The sequence below is a fragment of the Alternaria rosae genome, assembly GCF_020736505.1.
Source record: "Alternaria rosae strain MPI-PUGE-AT-0040 chromosome Unknown BKA58scaffold_2, whole genome shotgun sequence".
Lineage (NCBI taxonomy): Eukaryota > Fungi > Ascomycota > Dothideomycetes > Pleosporales > Pleosporaceae > Alternaria > Alternaria rosae.
The window spans coordinates 1,977,653-1,995,773 of NW_025763571.1; the positions used below are offsets into that span (position 1 = coordinate 1,977,653).

The window sequence follows — 18,121 nt, forward strand, 5'->3', positions numbered from 1 at the left end:
AATTCAATCCAACCCAAAAGCGAATGGTATCTTAGTCTCGCTCCAGACTTTCAAAACGCCTGACCGCGATCGCCGCCTTTCGGACGATCTCTCTATGTCGTTTCTATCATGTCGTTATGAATGCCACACAATTGAATGTACACATTAGTGGTTTCCTGTGCCGTTCGCTTCTCTACATCTCGACGAGGACTTTGAGAACAAGCTTGCCGTCTTTGTCGACCGTCTTGCCTGCGAGCTCGAAAGCTTCCTTTGTCGACGTCAACCCATGGAACCTGTGAGTGATCATATTGTCGAGACTCGGAAGTACACCGGCAGACAGGATCTTGATACCGGTCGGGTAGGTGTTGGCGTAGCGGAAGATGCCAATGATGTCGACTTCCTTCAGATGAGATGCTGACATGGGTAGTGTCTGGACTGGTGTACCCATTCCGACCATGATGAGCTTGCCGCCAGGCCTTGTCGCCTGCGAGAGATTAGGATCAGGTTTGCGATTGTTTCCCAAAGAGACTTACGTATAGTCCAGCTTGCATGCAAATTTCCTTTCCAGTGCAGTCAAAGGTGACATCAGCACCTTCAAAATCTAGCTCGTTCTGGGATGCAATCTGCATAACATCGGCAGCCAACTCCTTGGCTACGGCGAACTTCTCAGCAGTCTCGTTGCCATGTTTCTGTGGGGTCACGATATATCCCTTGTGGGCGAAGCCGTTCGCCAAAGCGTAATTAATTCGCCCATAGTCGATGTCTGCGATGACAACGGTCGTGGCACCAGACACCTTGGCCATCGCAGCTGTCAGAAGACCGACTGTGCCTGCGCCAAAAACAATGGCTGTGTCACCCTGCTCGATTTGAGCTCTTCTTGTCGCATGGATTGCAACGGAGAGAGGCTCTAGAAGCGCAGCCGACTCCATGGAGACGTGCGAAGGTAGTCTGATTTAAGTTGTCAGCTAAGTTCGGCTTCGGGTCGATCATGCACGACATACTTGTGGCACCATTTCGCGGGATGGTTGATGCGTTCCTGGAGCGTTCCCTGGAAGTGAGGCACAGATTTGGCGCTACTCCGAAACCTCATCTTCGGACACAGGTTGTAGCGTCCCCGTTGACATGACCTGCAGTTGTCGCACGGCACACCTACCTCCAGAGCAACACGGTCGCCAATCTGGTAGCCGGTAACACTCTGGCCGATGGCAACCACAACCCCAGCAGACTCATGGCCTAGTGACAACGGCTCGCAAGCCTGCAGATCACCGTTGCAGAACTTGCTGTAGTAGGAACAATCGCTTCCGCACAGTCCAGTGGCCTTGATAGCGATCTGGAGTTCATTGGCGGCGGGGTCCGTAATGGTACGAGTTTCCTAATTGGATTCGTTAGCTTCACGTTTAGATGCTCAATATACACCAAAACCCCCACGAGTAGTGGGTAGACGTGGGATGTGTAACGAAATTGGAAGGCATACGAGCCGCAAATCCCTTGGCCCATGTAAGACCGAAGCTACGACAGTCGATGACTTGGAGTAGTGCCTCGTTGGGATTGGATAGATATCTGCGAGAGCTGAGGGAGCCATTACGAGAAAAATTTGGTAGTATGGGGGATGGTGGCAATGGAGCGGGAAGAAGTGAGGAAGAGATAGCTAACAGAAGACCACCCCACGGGAGCGTGGAGGCTGATATAGTTGTTGAGAAGGCCCATTTTGATCAACGGTGGCCTGGCACAAGCTGGGCTTGCCTCAGGTTGGTGCATCGGCGAGATAATGGCATCGCATGAGGGAAGATTCAAAGGTTCCACGTCATTTGCTAGGCGTATCAAACTGGCGGGACGAGCATGGATAGGGATGCGCGACCAGAGCTACTTGGTACGGTAGGCCTCGCGTAGTCTTTTCTTTATTCCGTTACTCTGTGTGTATATATCAGGCTAGATCTTCTTGTGGGTACACGACCGGGAGCTCTTGTTATTCGCCCAGCGAACTAGTATCTAGGGAATTAAGCATTCTTAGACTCGTTTTGCCGGATCAGCACCGTATAGCTCCGGGACGTGCACACCCAAGATGCGATATAGGAGCAATGACCATAATGCAGTGTATAGAGTCAACACGTCTTGTCTTGTGTAGTAGCCGTCTATCAGAAACCTGCCGGCGTTGTGAAACAGCGATAAGGCACACTGCACGGCTGTGGAGCCCGCTGCCAAAGGTTGTGTTGGGATTTACTGCAGCGAACCTGTCGGTTGTAGTGGCCCTGCAGAACCACAGATCCCTGAGCAGGACGCGCGAAACATCAGCCTGATATGCAGGCTGTCCTGTCTGGGCGTTAGCATGTCGTTACCGCTAAGCCAAAGCTCAAACCATAAGTCGTCCTCTGCCCCCAGTGCATCATCAATCTTGGATCCTTAGGGCCTGCATACCGACGGGAAAATTCGACCGCTGACTGGCTAGCGTATTTGGCTGATTTTCCAGAAGACTTCCCGAAGTCACTTTTGCAATATAAAATCCCGGATATATTGCCCATGTGCGAACGGCTCACGCCTAACGGTGCGTCTCCAGACTGGACTACTCTGGGGAGCATGGTATCAGTCCCGTAGTGCGGCCCCTTAGCGGGATCCTCCTGGAGCAATTGTGGTGTGCGTGGTAGCAGACCCGTTGGCTGAATGTCGGTTGGAGGGTGAGCATGGGTCATGGTTTGGCTACCGAGCAGCCCATTGACGAAATTCGTCCTACGCGCAACCGAACTGCCGGGACAAGAAAGTACATGGGCCTCTTATCGGAGCGACCTCAACGCCAACTGCACGAACGACTGGCCCAAGGGATAGCTAATAGTCAACAGCTGCACGTTTGACCGAGGTGTGGCCACCAAGAAGCCATCGAAATTGACATGTGCCAGCATCTGCATGACAATGGCGAAGAAGCACCGGTAGCGCGCTGCAATGCCGTCCCAGATCTACCATCTCGACCGAGAAATGAGGTCGAATGTCGGTCGTGAAGGATCCGGAGGAACAACGGTGATCGCGGGTACATGGCAGGCCCAGCAACTGACAGGGAAGTGGCTACGAGCAAGATGAGATGTTGTTACTAAGCCGACCCGCAACAAGCGTTTACGTATCTCTCCGACCGCCCGACGTGCTCTCCTATTCGACAGCCGCTGTCGTCTGGTACGCTGCCGAGCAGACTGCAGCAGCGGGACGGCAAAACAAATGTCGACGACCACTCGTCCTCTGTCCATCAAACATTGCACGGCAGAGCACCATGGTGGATCCAAGCATACCCAGCAGTGTTGAGATTAACTTGTTTGCACACCAGGATGCGCCTGGGACTCGACTAACGAATATACTTAATGTACCTATCCAGCCAGTCCGCTCCCAGCTCCGGCGCAACGAGCTACGAGATGCAATAGAATAATGGCCCTACTGATAAGCAAGGTGCTTCTCGTTCGCACTGCACATGCGTCTACTCGACGAAGCCCCAGGTATATTCAACGCTACTATAGACCCTGTCCGTGGACGTAAAAGAACACCGGGATGTCGCTCCACCAAGCGACCGACTCCACGACCCTCATGCATGGCCCTCTGGAAGCAGCAGGCGGTGAGCGCATACCATCATACCCGGTTTGACTGTATCCCGTAACCCTTTGTCAACCTGAGCACGTTTTTGCGATCTACGTCGAGTATATCTCAAGCGCTTGCACGACGGTGCCGCGGCGGTGAGCAATTTCACCTTACTCGCTTCCCTCAAAGCTGCCTACGCCACAGCATCCAACCACCATGACCCCGGGCTTAAGGATACGTATTCCTCAGACAGGCGGTCTGTCGGATGTAGAGGTACCGTTTCCCCTATCGCAGCACCCCGCCCCAAACAAGCTGCGGAGTCTGCGGAAGCCCCTCTCCGTATCAACCTCTTGTCGCAAAAAAAGCATTGCATGTCGCAACCTCCTCAGGACCACGAGGTTGCCACAATGCACAACGCCGCTTTCTGACTGGCTATAATTCGCAGTGGGTACCAGAACGCCGGATCGCGCACGGACGGAGGGGACCTGCATCTGACATAATTGCCAAACAAATTACCAGGAAAGTGTCGAGCACTCCCTCACCAAAGCATCTTCTCGACTATGAAGTTCGCGTGGAAGAATGTCAAGAAGCGCTAATCCGCAGACCTGAGTCAAGGCGGGACAAGAATCCAGAGGAACAACCCGGTGCCAAAATTCCAAGGCGGCGTATCTACTACTACTTTTGCCGGTACTTTTATGGTTAGAACCTCCGGAGATACCGAGATACCACCACACATCTCACGCTTCACTTTCGAGCTACAGGTACTTGACAATTGCCGCTGATCGTAAGCGAAGCTGAACTGTGTGAATTGAAGAGGAAGAGCTGAATCGCTGGTGTGCTAATGACCCGCAGGCACCCCGGGTATCAGGCAAGATATGCAGATCATGTGTCCACACAACGTGCCGCCACGGGATCCTTTGTAGTCGATGATGAGTATCGGCGTCAAGACATGTCTCAACGAGACAAGGTATCTGTTCGCTGACGCACATGCGTTTACCGATCAAGTGCCGTTTCTAGCAATCGTCGAGTTTGTATCAAGGTTCGCTATCTTGGACAAGCTATAGTCAAGACTCAACGGTCAGCTTTGACTCCACGTCGGAAAAGTGCAAAGGATTCCGCGTGCTTGTCTAGCGCAATGCGATATCGCTGCGTGGACAAGGAAGCCATGAGGCACGTGTCAGGCCACCAACACGGATAGAGCCGCAATCTCCATCGCCTGTCAGTTCCTACCCGGTAAACTATGATATGCCGTTCTCGGTCGACGGGCATGAGAAAGTAATCAAGTATGCACACACCGCTGGGCACCATGGTGAGATTTTGAGTACTCCAAGCTAGACAAACTTGCTCAACAGACGGGTCAATTATTATCCCCAGACCCTCAACATTCCGTCTCTCTAAGCCCGTTCCTACAGACTACTCTCCCGCCTCTTCTTCCCCACCAGCCCCTCTGCCTCAAGCCATTGGCGGATAATAGCATTGGTTTCCTCTGGCTTCTGAATCAACGCCCAATGCGCAGCCTCCACCTCCCCTCTCGTCAGCTTAGGAATGAAATTGTCCATGTTCTTTGCCATCTCGGGTTTTAGCACGCCATCGTGCGTGGCTTGAATGAAGAGAACGGGCTGGTCGATTCGCTTCTTGTCGAGTAGCGCTTGGTCTTCTTCCCAGTTTGTGCGACGTTGGCGGTACCAGTTCACTGGGTTGGAGGAGTTAGTGGGCGGGCTTGTAGTGGTGTGTAGTTATGGGTATAGTCGGACGGGTGAGTAGATTGGGGTAGGGAGGGCTCACATGTGGGGTGGATCCCGTGGTTGAGATACTGCTTGACGTAGTAGTCTAGGTACTGATTCGCTGTTAGTACACCATCGCTTGTTGGCAAAATCCTTGAGCTATCTTTCTGAAACAAAGTGATGCAATAGATCGATCTCGACATATTCCTCACACGGGATGATCTTGACGTTGAGCCGAGTCGATCTCTTGGGACCGTTTCGCGTCTCATGCATGACACGTCGGAAATGGCAATGCCTCTGTCGAGCGACGTAACCACCCCATAGCATCCCCTCAAAAGGTAACATATGGGTCTCTCACGTCAATCGTCCACCCTTCTTTCCCTTCGATCCCGCACTCGACACGCGTTCCAGCATAAGAGATCATCACGTACCTTTCCATTCAGAATCTTGCTCTCACCAATCTTTGGCAAATTCTCGACTAGTATCCCCTTCTCGGGAACGAATGTGATCTCTCCGTTTGGTCCCTTGGCCCCATACATGCCGTTCAGAAATTGCCTGATCGACTGCTCATCTTTGACGCTCTTTTCTACTTCGCCAGAAGCGAGATGGAGTTGGTAGGCGAATTGAGGTAACGGGCCGTTGACGAGATCTTCGGTGGAGAAGTACTTGTCGGAAGGAGCGGTGTATGGTGTACAAACCGAAAAGACGTGTGTAACGAGGTTGGGATACCTGTGAAGTCGGTGAGTTGCTTCTATGTATGGCCAATCGAGATGTTCGGGAACTTACCATTGAGCAGCTCGCCATACGACGAAGCCTCCCCTAAGCAAAGCGTTAGCAGATGAACGTCGGTGCATCCCCACAGCAGACGCCTACCAGTCATGACCACCTAGAATGATCTGCGGCGCATTGACTTCTTTAGCCAGCGCAGCAATGTCATCTGATGCTCTCTTGAGCCCATACATTTTGATGGAGTTTGGCGGAACTTTGGGAGCATCCTGAATACCTCAGCTTCGGTACATTTCCCCGAGTCGCAAGACCTCTGGATTCGTCTTACCGTCCCACCGTATCCCATCATATCAGGCGCAACAACCCGCATCCCCATATCAACTAAGAGAGGAATCTGATACCTCCATCCCATCGATAGATCGGGCCAGCCATGAATCTTTCAAAACAGTTAGTATAATTACACTGCAACAGTTCAGAGTACCCCTTCTAATCCCAGGAAGAGGTGCGGAACTTGCCGGCAACGCATAACAGCCACCGAACTCCACTTACCAAAAACACGGTATGCGTATACTCGCCAGACTGGGGTACCGCATACAGATAATGATATGTCTGTCCATTGAGCTTCGCTGTTTTGTGTTTGACACGAGGGTCCGACACAGGGTCAATTGGTTGGACGGGCATGACGTGATAGATGTGCGACAAAGGGTAAAAGAAAATATATTGCGACGAGGGTGTTTGAGAGATCAAGGTATAGCTTCGATAGTAAGGAGAACCTTGGGTGTTGATGGCGGTGAGCAAGCGAGTCGTTCCTGGCGACGAAGCTGTATATTCATGATGATGGTTGCTAGATTCGGGTATGCCGAGGTACCCCAATTGTGGGGTATGTACTCAACTCGGCCCTGACATCACTTTCATGATTCTCGTTGTTCACCCAACGTGTAGGTTCTGCACGTAAATCGCAAAGTCAGTGCTTCTGAAAGTATCGAAGATATTGTTCCATATATATTACTATAGTATGCTCGGAGATGGGCGATTGTCGGTTGATCCCACGCACCGTGGGGTCCAATCTATCAATCCGGATTCAAGGTAAGTAGGTGTGCATGCAGAGTGAGGCGAGTACAACCGTAAGCGAGTACTGCAACTCGTTGTTGTTTACCGGCGTCCGTGCCGGAACGGTACATGCAGAAGATTATGCATGATCCAGAAATTCGGAAAGAGTACAGTGCTGCTCTGAGCACATACACAACCTATACCCTGGATGTATGATCGACCGATAAAGCAGCAGCTGTGACATGGCAGGACTAGTGCAGCACAAGTCGCCAAGTGTTGATTAATGTACGAAGCACTCTGGCTATCGTTACTAAAACTTTTGTGACGCTGCAGTCGCATATCCAAGGTGAGAAGACCAGATTCCATAGGTCAACGCGATCGGTTGGCAGAAGTCGCGACCGGACCAAGGGCGATATTGCGAATAATTTCAATTGAGACATGCCCACAGCGATCTATCGGTCCGGTTATGGGTAAAGGCAGAGGAGATATAAGCTTCCGAGTGGTCCTCAATAGATGACAGTGTCCTCGGCGGCTTCTTCGACAACATCCTCTCCATTCTCGTCGTCATCTTCCTTAATGGGTGGGTCAGCTACGGTTCCGTGACTTGCACCATTGCTGTTTTGCGTGTCCTCGGTGGCGCGCTCGGCTGTTATATTGATGTCAGGGGTATCGGGCTGGTGGTCCTTCATGTCCAGGTCTTTGGGGGAGATGGCGCTACCATTAGTCCCGCCATTGGTTGTGGTTGTTTCTTGAAGTGCATCGGCATCATGGCTCTTACCAGTTTCTAATCCCTCCGCATCACCCTTTGCTCCCTCGGAAGCATGCCGCCTCTGCAGATTATTCGGTTGTTGGCGAGCCTCGTACTCTTCTATCTCGTGTTTGACGGTTTCTTCGGCTTCGGCTATTTGGTCGCGTATGCGGTCTTCTTCGTCGGGGCTAGTTTCCCAGGGTTTGTAGTACTGCGAACAGATCAGCTCTGACATAGGTGACGAGTTGGAAGGCAACGTACGAGGTGTGGCTCGGACTTGGTTTGGAGGAAGTGTGCCATGGCGAGTAGATTATTGTGACGTATGCGCATCTGTAAAATGTAAGCGCTCAGCCAGGGTGTCAAATGTGAATTGATAGGACATACCTGATCTCTCTCGAGAAGCTTGTGCTCCTTCCATCGTTGCTCTTTGCGCCTGGCTGCACGCTCTGCCTTCCTCTGTTCGCTCTCTTGGTCGTCCTGTTTGCGCTGAGCTAACTGTCGCTTCTCGATCTCGGCGCGGCGTTTCTGTGCTGTGGTAGCAGAATTCTGTGAGAGAGCACCCAAGGCGGCGCCAAATAATCTGCGCTCTCGTCCTCTCTCGCGTCGCACAGGGACGGGCTTGTCTTCTTTTGTGTCTTTGGTGGTAGAGTCACGTCTATCTTGGGTTGCAGTGTCATTTTCGAGTCGCGGTCGCTTTGCGGCGTCTTCTGATAGTGATTCTTGACGTCTCTTGTGGCCGTTTACTGGGGGCGAGGCTGGCAGTGCTAGATCATCCGGAAGGACTACTGCCGATGCAATGGGTCCATCCATGGCAGTATCGTGCGTCGTCCAAGAGTTTCTGGGTATTTCTAATATGTGCTTAGCAGTATCAAAGAAGCACGTGTGGGTGTCGTTGGTACAGGTGTCCCAGGGATATCGCGATGGAAGCTTCGCGCACGGAGCATGGGTTCAGTTCGCGCTAGCAGCGGACCACCGAAGCTGACTTTCACGACCGACTTTCAGTCTCACCGTCTACGCGCCACCACCAAAGCCACCGCTCCCAGCTTATAACGAGACATCCGACTCATTTGAACCTGCAATATCAAACACGTCCATATTTGCCACCACACTCATAACTCTCCGCCATGTCTCGCCATCATCCGTAAGTACCCTCTCACCTCGAAGAGTCGCGCATACTAATACTTGTCGCAGCGATCTAGTCATGTGCCGCAAGCAATCCGGCATCTCTATCGGCCGCCTCTGCGACAAGTGCGACGGCAAATGCCCCGTATGCGACTCTTACGTGCGTCCGACCACCCTCGCCCGCATCTGCGACGAATGCTCCTTCGGCAACTACCAGAACAAGTGCGTCGTATGCGGTGGCGAAGGCATCTCGGACGCGTTCTATTGCTTCGAGTGTACGCGCCTGGAAAAGGACCGGGATGGATGTCCGAAGATTATAAATCTGGGTAGTAGTAGGACGGATCTGTTCTACCAAAAGAAGAATTTCAGGAATCATTGAGGTGGCTTGGACTTACTCTGGGCGCCGCCACTTGCGTTCGGAGAATGGAAGGATCTATGAAGAGATTTGGACCTCGGTTACATGGAAGAGTGTACACGGAGTAGCATGGAAAGAAGCATGGAGTTTGGGCGTCGCGGCAGCATTCTCAAGCGCCGCGATGTAGACAAAAATGGGTTACGGCGTTCAAGATACCTCAACGATCTAGCAATGGTACTTCTATCATGTTCTTTATTTCGCGGCATTGCTAACAAGTTTGCAAGATTAACTTCTTCTCTATCCTAGGGCATAGCAGCCTTGTGTGTTTGTTCATTCAGGCGGCTTTTGCTGCAAAATACAATTCGCTGCCCGCCTGTTCACTGCGTTTCTGATCATCTACTCGAATCCGTACTTGATGAGTCAATTCGGGCTACCTCCATGTCTCCACTATCCTTGCCGGCGCTTTCCCCTGTCCAGCCTGGATCCAAAACAAATCATCATGTCAAAAAGAACAAAACATACAACAGCGGGGATTCGCTAGTGGTCACCCACCTAACTACTAATCCGCCGGTATCATGCTTGTATATGGCTGAGCGGACGGGAAGCCTAATTTTCATGATCCTATGGTCGTATGTGGAGTAGTGGGTGATCCAAAAAAAATTTATACTCATTATAAGCTCGAGCAAGGGAGAATGGCCATGCAAACCCCTCGCATACTGAATCGAACTAGACAGGCTTCTCTCTCATCACGTATCCTCTTGCACTAGCCTGAGTGAAGGGATAGCCTCGGATGCGCAAGGTCAAAACAACGTCGGCCTCGCTTGATTAACAACATCGTTCCGAACCCACGCTTGTTACAATGTGATAGCTGACAGCTTGATTAATCGCTCTACTACAGAAGCTACTATCACCACGACAACAGAGGTACAATGACTCGTAAGACATTCAGCGTTTGCGAATCGTGCTGGCCATGGTATGTGAATCTCAAAGCAACGTAAGCAGACAGCGCAAGCCCTGGCGCTTTTTCAGTGCTCCAAATAACGCCCGTATTCTCGGCGGCGCAGTATTGGGATTTAGCATACGCTCTTAATTTCTGATGTCTTCAAATCTGGCCACGTTTCATTGCACAGGCGCAGCCCTCGAATAGATTGTTCACGCCTTTCGATCGCATATTTTGCTCCTCCCAGCTCAAGCAGACCCAATATCGAAACCATTTCAGACCGTGGAAAGGTCGCATGCATATCATGGGAAATATTGCAAGCAATGCAAACCCAGACGCTACTTACAGCTGGTGCTGTCATCGCTGTATGCTATTTTAATCAGACGCACGGAAGCTTGCTAACGTCTCCAGGTGAGACAATATAGTCGTTCGCCCGCGCCGGGAACAAATGTCCAAACTATAGGCATCGGACGTGTTGGAGAAGGTGCGCCATCATGGGCCTCACGAGGACGGATGAGCTCTGGATGGAGAGGGATCATTCGAAGAGGTTGAGCAAGCGGACGGGATCACTTGTCGTGGAGAGTTTTTGAGGATTTTGCCCTTGTGGCACGATGGCGAGGTGTGGTACTGAAAGTGGCTTGGCATCTGGATGTTGCGTCTGCTACTCTAGCATTGGTGATGACATCATCACAGCCGCTCATCAACGAGGCTGGAAATATACATCTCAATCTAGCAGCACACATACCTTCGAGCATCGGATCCGTCACGAATAATCCCATCATGATACTGTTTCTCGCGGCCGGAATGCTGTTCGGCGTGCTCGTCTCGTTCGGGTACCGCCTGACGCCATTGCTGTTCAGCCCAAGAAGAGTCACTCTGGCATTTTCCCCGGCCTCGCTTCGCATGGGGGAGGTCGTGATAGCCATCATGTTGATGATAGCAAAGTCAATTTTCTACGCAATACCCGGGTTTCCCTGCATCAAGCTTTCAGGATTGGAGCTTGACTCCCCGTTCACTCTAGATGCAGACGATATTGCTCGGTATCAATTGGCAATTGGAGGAACAAGCAACACGAGAGAAGAGCTCTCAGCACCGCACCTTATGCTTTTCTTGTCGGCCATGACCGAGTCGGCAATGCTACTTCTACTCGCCAGTCCCTGGTGTCCCATCAATCCACTAGGCGCAGTAAACGTGCGCAATAGGTTCGAAGTATTACGCCCCGATCTATGCGATCTGTCGAAACTCGTAGATTTACGAACAGCCCGCCTGAAGGCGATCGCACATAACCACCCACGACAAGCAAAACGAGGCATCGAGTGGGATCTGGAGGTCATGATCACCATTCCCACTGGTAGGAGGGATGGAACTATGGATATCATCTTTCGCCAAATCTTCACCATGCTAGAACTAAGAAAGTCACAGTCCAAGAATACCCAGAACATTTCACATGAGACCAGATCTAGCATGGCGACACCGCAGCTTTCTGAGAGCCCTACACACGTATCACTTTCCGCGGACGATCCGCTGAAATGGGCTGCGATTTGCAAGGATTACAACTTCATTCACCTATCGGGAGCGGCTGCGAAGGCCTTTGGTCTACCCGGAAAGATTGCGCACGGAAACCATGCAGTGGCTAAAGCTTTGCATCAGCTGACGGACTCGAGAAGCTCGCAGCCACCGTTCAGCACTTCCTTATGGATGGAAGTACAGTTCAGAAGGCCGATGGTTGTACCCGGTGTCTACGATGTTAGTTTACGCGAGTCTAGCGAACCTAGCAAGATGTTCTCAGTTTCTTGTCAGGGAAAAGACTATGCGACTGCGGTGTATGGGGACCTTCAGCAATGAACATACCGAGATAGTATTCGGTTACCGTCTGGGACCATTCTTGAAAGAACGTCGGCACTAGGGGTGGCTACAGTTTGTGTTGCATTCTACCAAACTATCATTAAGATTTCTGAGAAGTATACCTTATCGTGGGAGCTACTGACTTATCAAGATTGAAATGTATGTAAGCGGCAAAGTGCGTCATGACTTCCATTCACCCCTAGTGGGGAAGATCTTGCGTCAGAAAGTATGTATGAGTAGATAGGCTAATGCAATGTTAGTTCACTTCAACAAGCTTTAACAGCCCGTTGTTCCACTGTCTTCATCAGTGCAATCAGAGCACTCTGGTCCTCCTCCTCCTCAAGATCTGTCTCTTGCACACGATGACCTTCTTCATCAACTTCAGGCTTGTGAAACTCCCATCCGATTGGTGTGTAATCCATTAGTGAACGACAGTCGAGGGAGCAGTAAGCAGCCATGGGGAGATCGGACGGGGTGTTGTAGCGGCTATCAAAAGGATAGTCCTCCGAATAGCCCAACTTGAAGTACCGAAGACGTTGGAGGCCAACTCGGAAGCGTTCGAATATTTGATGCCAACGAATATCCGGTTCAACTTTCCAACCGCCTCCGATAGGAAGACCGAAGCTGTCAACCTCATCGTCACCCTCATCATCACTCTTGGCCTCATCCGGATGTCGAAGTAGCTGAGGGAAGTTCGCTATCATTCCTCTTTCGAACAAGTGCAGATGACGAACAACACCGCAACCGCAAAGGAGTAGAGTTTCCAGTGTAGCTCCATGCGCGACAACCCAGTCGACCTGCCAGTCATGCGCGATGGTCCAGCCGCCAAAACACAGCGATTTGAGGTGTGGAAATGGCTGGACCTCTCGGAGGTCCATGAAAGGCCAGACTCCCCAGAAGCAGTCGCAATCGAGCGTAAGACTAGGCATTTGTTTACAAACTCAGAACATGACTCACATGTAGCTCGACGCTCGTACAGGAAGACTTACCGTGTGAGTTGATTGGTGGTGGGCTTCAACCAGTACTTTGGGAGAAAACGTCTGAGACCATTGTGCGCCGCGTCTGCATAGGTGCTCTGTTGACCTTCCGGTTCCACGTGATACCTTAAGATTCTCAGTTGCAATTCCGTTAAGCGCTCTCTCACAGCCAGGAAGTTTGTGGATTCCATAATATCCTGAGGCATTGCATCTTGCAAGTTCTGAATCGTAAGACTCTCGAAGCTCTCACTCTGCGCTAAAGCCTGGAAGCAAAGGTCCTGGATCTTCGCTCGGAAATATTCGTCCTCCTCAACCTCCACCATAGTATCTCTGAATCTGGTGTGAGTATAATCGTCTACGGTACAAATGCTCGAGAACTTTAGCTCTACTCGCTTCAGTCTCTCCAGCTGTGCAAGTCGTGCGATGGCATCGCTGAAGGTAGAGAGAATCTTGTCTTCATCCGCCAAATATTTCCCGTCGTCGTCATCGTCGTCATCGTCGTCATCTTCCTCCTCCTCGTCGGGATGGTCGGAAGTATTGATGATGACATTTCGTACATAATTTCGTAAAGAGGAATGAACGATATTCGCGAATCTTTCAGGGCTGCTTTTGACATTCGTGAAGGATACTGTGCGGAACAGGCTCTCAGAGGCTAATTCGTGAAATCCCTTGTTTACTAGGCGAAGGGCCTTAAGAGTCGCCAAGTCATCGGAAAGGAAATCGACACAACTCCGTTGGAGTTCGACAGGCAGTTGAAGCATTGCGCTTGCCTAAGCAGCAAGTGTTTTGGCTATAACCGTGGTGGACGCAAGTGGCCCTTTTGTAATTATCTGGATGCGGTGTAATACGTCATTTCGCCTTGCATGAAGCTGTACAGCCCAGTTGGAGGTATAATGTGAGTCATCTGTCAGGCGTGCAAGTCTAAGGATCTTGGTTGCCTAACCATACGGTTGGGACCACGCTATAGCCTATATAGGTATCTGTACAGGCTGCATCGCCTTTTCTTCTTGAATTACGAGAGACGCCACTTTCTCTTCACGACACTGCTACCGCATCTAGCCTCTCGTAATGAACACTTTCCAGACTTTACCGATCACAATACGTGAGCAGATCTATCAAGAGCTGCTCACCTACACTCCAGCTGTATACGACGAGCCGTACTACTCAGAGGCTCAGATGGGAAGTATCGAAACTTCAAGCACCAAGGGCTGCTGCTTAGATGTACCTCCCCAGGCGTCCGCACCCTCATCGCCGTTATGTAAACTGCTCACATTGAGCCGACAAATTAACGCAGAGATCTTCCAGTTTTTGAGACGTCAACTGTGCGTGGTTGTCAAGAGCAATCACCCATGGTTTATCCGGAGCACATTTGACAAAAGATTGCCCGTGTTGCGTGGACAGGATTCCCGCGACCATCTTATGGAGTGCCCGCGCGTACCACTTATCTCACAACTGCAATCTTGCGATGAGACAGTCAAGAAGGACTTTTCAGGTTTTCCTGTGGCAATGGAACTCGAATTCCACGTACCCTGTTCCATGCGCAACCGCTATCCTATGGAGAATACGTCGTGTTTCTTAATGCCAGCTTCGAGCTTGCCGATTTTGATCCTAATTGGCAAACATGGTAGCAGTCGCGGGCGGTGAGTAATTGCAGTGCAAATTGTACCATCGAGACGGAATCTAACGCGTGCCAGGTGTAGAGACACTTCTCTAAATGTGTCGCTTTTCGAGACATTCTCACACACGCACGAACGAGCCCAGGAGATACTCATTGACCCTCTGCTGGTTCCCACTTCCGCCCGCGCTAGATTCTTCATTGTCAGCACCAATAACATGATCACTTCTCCTTGGGCCATGAAGTTAAGGGAGCACCTGATGGGAGAACGGCCTGCTAGTTACTATCTTGACCATCTGGACACTACCAAGTACGCCCGTATGGCTTATGTATATCTTTTCGACTACATACGCAACGACACATCGGAATACGACACAGTGCATGAATTATGGCTTCGGACTTGCGAACTCGCTGCAACAGAAATACAGACCCTCTGCCATCGCGCAGGTGTCTTTGAACCGAAAGGGGAGGGCTCAACGGGTTTACCCAGGAACGAGAGAAGTATCGCAACTCCAAGAACCTCAGCGAGCTCATCTGACAGTACGGCATTGCTCCAGAAAGCGCGCAAGGTTTCTGAAGAGATGACCATCTTCTTATCGAATAAGGTAAGTTCTGGCTGTACGAACTGCATGTGAGACATACACTGACTTCGCACGTCTACCTCTGCAGCCCATGTGTGCGCAAGAAACGTCGCTAGCTTCAGAGAGGGTGCAGCTACCAATTAGCAAGCACAAATCTCTGTTGAGCTTCAGGGCACATATCGTTTGCAAAGCACTTGGGGATATAGACGCCGCCATTGGATACCTCGAGGAAGCGATCAAATATGACCCTAACTGTGCAGAGAGCCCAGTGGACCGACCCCAACGTAGATCCATTAATGGTCTACCTCCTGTTTGGATGAGACTTCGACTAGTTTGGAGGCGACCGCAGAATGGCGAAGCATACCTAGTAAAGCATCCAGTGCCAATGCTGGACGAACTGAAAGCCGAGCGTGGAACCAGCAACGAAGAGGTCGCCTGCAGAGTGATACGATGGGAGAGCCGTATGTAAAACTGTCTTAGGAACAGGTCATTACGGGCTGAGCGCAAAATGAAGAAAACGTACCGTTATCCCGAATGCTCATAGTGGAGTTCGCAAGTGCACGCTAGCACCCCGCAAACAGCCTCAAGATGCCGAGGTTCATACCGTCTCTCCACCAAAGCTCTGCCGACATGGCTGAATCGACCTTGACGCGTCTGCGCACCCTTGTGTATATACACATACCTCCTTGAGCCCTAGCCACAGTCAGTTGACCTCACAACCATACCTACCTACACCCACATCCACACCACCACCCACCATGACGCACGCCGCCTCCAAAGACGACCTGCGCGTCAGCGCGCTCTTCGACTACACCTCCCACGTCGTCCTCGTAACCGGCGGCGCGACGGGCCTCGGCGAAATGGCCGCGCAAGCCTTCATCCAAAACGGCGCCCGCGTCTTCATCGCGTCCCGCAAAGAATCCGAACTCGCCTCCACCACCGCACGCCTGAACGCCCTCGGCCCAGGAAAATGTTCCTACATCGTCGCAGACCTAAAAGACAAAGCCGGCTGCCTCGCTCTGTGCACGGAGCTAAAGAAGCAAACGGATCGGCTGACGGTGCTGGTGAACAATACGGGCGCGAGCTGGGGCGATGATTACTACAATTACCCGGAACATGCGTGGGATAAACTGTATGCGTTGAATGTGAAGAGTATATTTTATATGACGGTCGAGTGTGAGGGGCTGTTGAGCAAGGGGGCGGATGCGCATAATCCGTCGAGGGTGATTAACATTGCTAGTATGGCGGGCATTACGACTGTGGATGTTACGACGGGGGAGGGTGGAGGGTTGAGTAATCCGGGGACTGGGACTTATAGCTGTATGTCTACTGTTATTCTTACCTTTTGTAGATTCTTCTTGCTAACGAAATATCTAGATGGTCCAGCAAAGGCAGCTTGCATCCACCTTACCAAAATGCAAGCCTCGAAACTCGCTCCAAAGAATATCATGGTCAACGTCATCTGCCCTGGTGTCTTCCCCTCGCGCATGACGAACTTCGGGTTGGAGAAATTCGCAGATGCGTTGACTGCGGGACAGCCGACAGGTCGCATTGGCAAGCCAAGTGACTTTGGTGGGCTGGTCTTGTTCTTGAGTAGTAAAGCGAGTGCGCATATCACGGGTAACGCAGTCGAGATGGATGGCGGTGCTACGCTGACGGGGTGGAGGGGGAAGGTAGGTGGAAGTGGGGAGAGCAAGTTGTGAGGAAATCGTGGTGGGTATCATGTGATTAATTGACGGGTTTACTACATGTTGGGTATGACTAGTGTCCTTCCTTCATCTGCTGCACCAAAGACCACTGTTTCTCCTACGAGAGCTGAGTAGCCAACTGGGTAACCTGATCCATGATCGCTTGGTCTTCCCTGATGTTGTTCTCGATAACCTTGTCCCTCAAGTGTTCGACCGTCTGAGCCGGGTCCGTAGGCGGCTGGCCCCTCGCAGTCTGGATCCTCGAAATCTGCATCTCGAGGAAGAACTTGGGCGCCTTGATAATTCCGAAGTTGCCTCCCGAGCTACGTAGACCGGCCTCAGTGGCGAGGTAAACGTTGAGCGCGTCCTGGAAAGCTTCGAGGTTGGAGTCGGCAAGTGGTACAGCGGTGAAGAAGGTGCTGGTGGCGAACTCCATGGGTTTCTGACCAGAAGCGGCGAAGTTGATTTTGGAGAAGGTTTGGCCGCCAGAGGTCACGTCGGGGACGTTCTCGATTGTCTTTGCGTTGGCGTCGCAGGTGACCTTGTCTTGGATTTGTTGGACTACAGTGGCTGTCTCGCCTGGGAGGACTTCATTGCCAACAATGAAGCAAGCATTGCCTTGACGCGGTATAATGTTGGCCGTAGGAGCAGCAACGACAAGGCCGCTGAGGAGCGTGAGGGCGGTAAAGGCGTGGGCGTACATTCTCGGATTCGTTTCTGAAGGTTCCGTCCTGTATGTATACGGCAAGAATACAAAATATGTAACAGCGTTGAATGGGTATAGTGATAATCAACGAACGTTATAAAAAAGATAATAACTACCCTGACCGGAGGGCAAGCAAAAGAACGAAAAAGAGAACGTGAGTGTAAAGACTGACTGGGGCGAACGAAACCGACAAAGATCGATACTCGAAAAACCACGACGGCGGCCACACTCCTTTATAAAAACCACAACCACCATCGTGAGATCATACCCCTCAGGCGCGTAAACGGCAATAAGGCACACCTTCGCGACATCTGTCCCTGTATCACCAGCCCACTAAGAAACGCTTTGCGACATTTCTGACAGGGCTGTCACGTCCACCTGGTAGGGGCCGTCGCGACGTTTCTGGTTTGAGATGATCAATACCGTCTTCGCTTAGGCCCAAGGCGGCTGCCGAGCTCCGAACCTTGGGAAAACTTTATGTTTTGAACCAATAGTAGGTGGATCGCTATTGTG

The 18,121-nt window shown here is 51.3% G+C and overlaps 9 protein-coding genes across 9 annotated transcripts; 4 read left to right on the forward strand and 5 right to left on the reverse strand.

Moving 5' to 3' along the window:
* Window positions 1-172: 172 nt before the first annotated feature.
* On the reverse strand, window positions 173-1,561 carry BKA58DRAFT_408815 (chaperonin 10-like protein; the record flags this gene model as incomplete). The annotated part of the gene is made up of 4 exons (XM_046172114.1): window positions 173-463; window positions 513-927; window positions 981-1,351; window positions 1,454-1,561. 4 exons carry the CDS (start codon window positions 1,559-1,561, stop codon window positions 173-175), a joined length of 1,185 nt encoding a protein of 394 aa, XP_046029048.1.
* A 3,167-nt stretch (window positions 1,562-4,728) lies between these two features.
* BKA58DRAFT_91069 (Alpha/Beta hydrolase protein) lies at window positions 4,729-7,099 on the reverse strand. The gene is made up of 7 exons (XM_046176173.1): window positions 6,531-7,099; window positions 6,310-6,417; window positions 6,129-6,250; window positions 6,042-6,074; window positions 5,687-5,984; window positions 5,317-5,368; window positions 4,729-5,224 (listed from the first exon to the last, which is right to left on the reverse strand). Exons 1-7 carry the CDS (start codon window positions 6,660-6,662, stop codon window positions 4,938-4,940), a joined length of 1,032 nt encoding a protein of 343 aa, XP_046029049.1. The 5' UTR covers window positions 6,663-7,099; the 3' UTR covers window positions 4,729-4,937.
* A 438-nt stretch (window positions 7,100-7,537) lies between these two features.
* On the reverse strand, window positions 7,538-8,589 carry BKA58DRAFT_435928 (pinin/SDK/memA/ protein conserved region-domain-containing protein; the record flags this gene model as incomplete). Its single annotated transcript, XM_046173379.1, has 3 exons — window positions 7,538-7,990; window positions 8,041-8,109; window positions 8,164-8,589. The coding sequence occupies 3 exons, from the start codon at window positions 8,587-8,589 to the stop codon at window positions 7,538-7,540; spliced, it is 948 nt and encodes a 315-aa protein (XP_046029050.1).
* A 314-nt stretch (window positions 8,590-8,903) lies between these two features.
* On the forward strand, window positions 8,904-9,280 carry BKA58DRAFT_408816 (PHF5-like protein; the record flags this gene model as incomplete). Its single annotated transcript, XM_046172115.1, has 2 exons — window positions 8,904-8,920; window positions 8,971-9,280. The coding sequence occupies 2 exons, from the start codon at window positions 8,904-8,906 to the stop codon at window positions 9,278-9,280; spliced, it is 327 nt and encodes a 108-aa protein (XP_046029051.1).
* Window positions 9,281-11,123: 1,843 nt separating this feature from the next.
* Window positions 11,124-12,041, forward strand: BKA58DRAFT_435930 (uncharacterized protein; the record flags this gene model as incomplete). Its single annotated transcript, XM_046173380.1, has 1 exon — window positions 11,124-12,041. The coding sequence occupies one exon, from the start codon at window positions 11,124-11,126 to the stop codon at window positions 12,039-12,041; it is 918 nt and encodes a 305-aa protein (XP_046029052.1).
* A 95-nt stretch (window positions 12,042-12,136) lies between these two features.
* On the reverse strand, window positions 12,137-13,794 carry BKA58DRAFT_376762 (uncharacterized protein). The gene is made up of 2 exons (XM_046169546.1): window positions 13,031-13,794; window positions 12,137-12,962 (listed from the first exon to the last, which is right to left on the reverse strand). The coding sequence occupies exons 1-2, from the start codon at window positions 13,777-13,779 to the stop codon at window positions 12,308-12,310; spliced, it is 1,404 nt and encodes a 467-aa protein (XP_046029053.1). The 5' UTR covers window positions 13,780-13,794; the 3' UTR covers window positions 12,137-12,307.
* A 246-nt stretch (window positions 13,795-14,040) lies between these two features.
* Window positions 14,041-15,620, forward strand: BKA58DRAFT_91180 (uncharacterized protein). The gene is made up of 2 exons (XM_046176176.1): window positions 14,041-14,658; window positions 14,713-15,620. Exons 1-2 carry the CDS (start codon window positions 14,087-14,089, stop codon window positions 15,266-15,268), a joined length of 1,128 nt encoding a protein of 375 aa, XP_046029054.1. The 5' UTR covers window positions 14,041-14,086; the 3' UTR covers window positions 15,269-15,620.
* BKA58DRAFT_91181 (uncharacterized protein) lies at window positions 15,621-16,969 on the forward strand. Its single transcript, XM_046176177.1, has 2 exons — window positions 15,621-16,534; window positions 16,592-16,969. The coding sequence occupies exons 1-2, from the start codon at window positions 15,973-15,975 to the stop codon at window positions 16,915-16,917; spliced, it is 888 nt and encodes a 295-aa protein (XP_046029055.1). The 5' UTR covers window positions 15,621-15,972; the 3' UTR covers window positions 16,918-16,969.
* Window positions 16,969-17,966, reverse strand: BKA58DRAFT_91416 (uncharacterized protein). The gene has a single exon (XM_046176181.1). It carries the CDS (start codon window positions 17,603-17,605, stop codon window positions 17,021-17,023), a length of 585 nt encoding a protein of 194 aa, XP_046029056.1. The 5' UTR covers window positions 17,606-17,966; the 3' UTR covers window positions 16,969-17,020.
* Between the last annotated feature and the right edge of the window lie 155 nt (window positions 17,967-18,121).

Coding starts and splice junctions, on each gene's coding strand:
- BKA58DRAFT_91069 (XM_046176173.1), bottom strand. CDS start 6,662: ATGCCCGTCCAACCAATTGACCCTGTGTCGGACCCTCGTGTCAAACAC. Junction 6,418..6,530: donor ATACGCATACCGTGTTTTTG/GTAAGTGGAGTT, acceptor CTGTTTTGAAAG/ATTCATGGCTGGCCCGATCT. Junction 5,369..5,686: donor GCAAGATTCTGAATGGAAAG/GTACGTGATGAT, acceptor ACAGCGAATCAG/TACCTAGACTACTACGTCAA.
- BKA58DRAFT_376762 (XM_046169546.1), bottom strand. CDS start 13,779: ATGCTTCAACTGCCTGTCGAACTCCAACGGAGTTGTGTCGATTTCCTT. Junction 12,963..13,030: donor ACCACCAATCAACTCACACG/GTAAGTCTTCCT, acceptor ACAAATGCCTAG/TCTTACGCTCGATTGCGACT.
- BKA58DRAFT_91180 (XM_046176176.1), top strand. CDS start 14,087: ATGAACACTTTCCAGACTTTACCGATCACAATACGTGAGCAGATCTAT. Junction 14,659..14,712: donor CATGGTAGCAGTCGCGGGCG/GTGAGTAATTGC, acceptor AACGCGTGCCAG/GTGTAGAGACACTTCTCTAA.
- BKA58DRAFT_91181 (XM_046176177.1), top strand. CDS start 15,973: ATGACGCACGCCGCCTCCAAAGACGACCTGCGCGTCAGCGCGCTCTTC. Junction 16,535..16,591: donor GGGGACTGGGACTTATAGCT/GTATGTCTACTG, acceptor CGAAATATCTAG/ATGGTCCAGCAAAGGCAGCT.
- BKA58DRAFT_91416 (XM_046176181.1), bottom strand. CDS start 17,605: ATGTACGCCCACGCCTTTACCGCCCTCACGCTCCTCAGCGGCCTTGTC.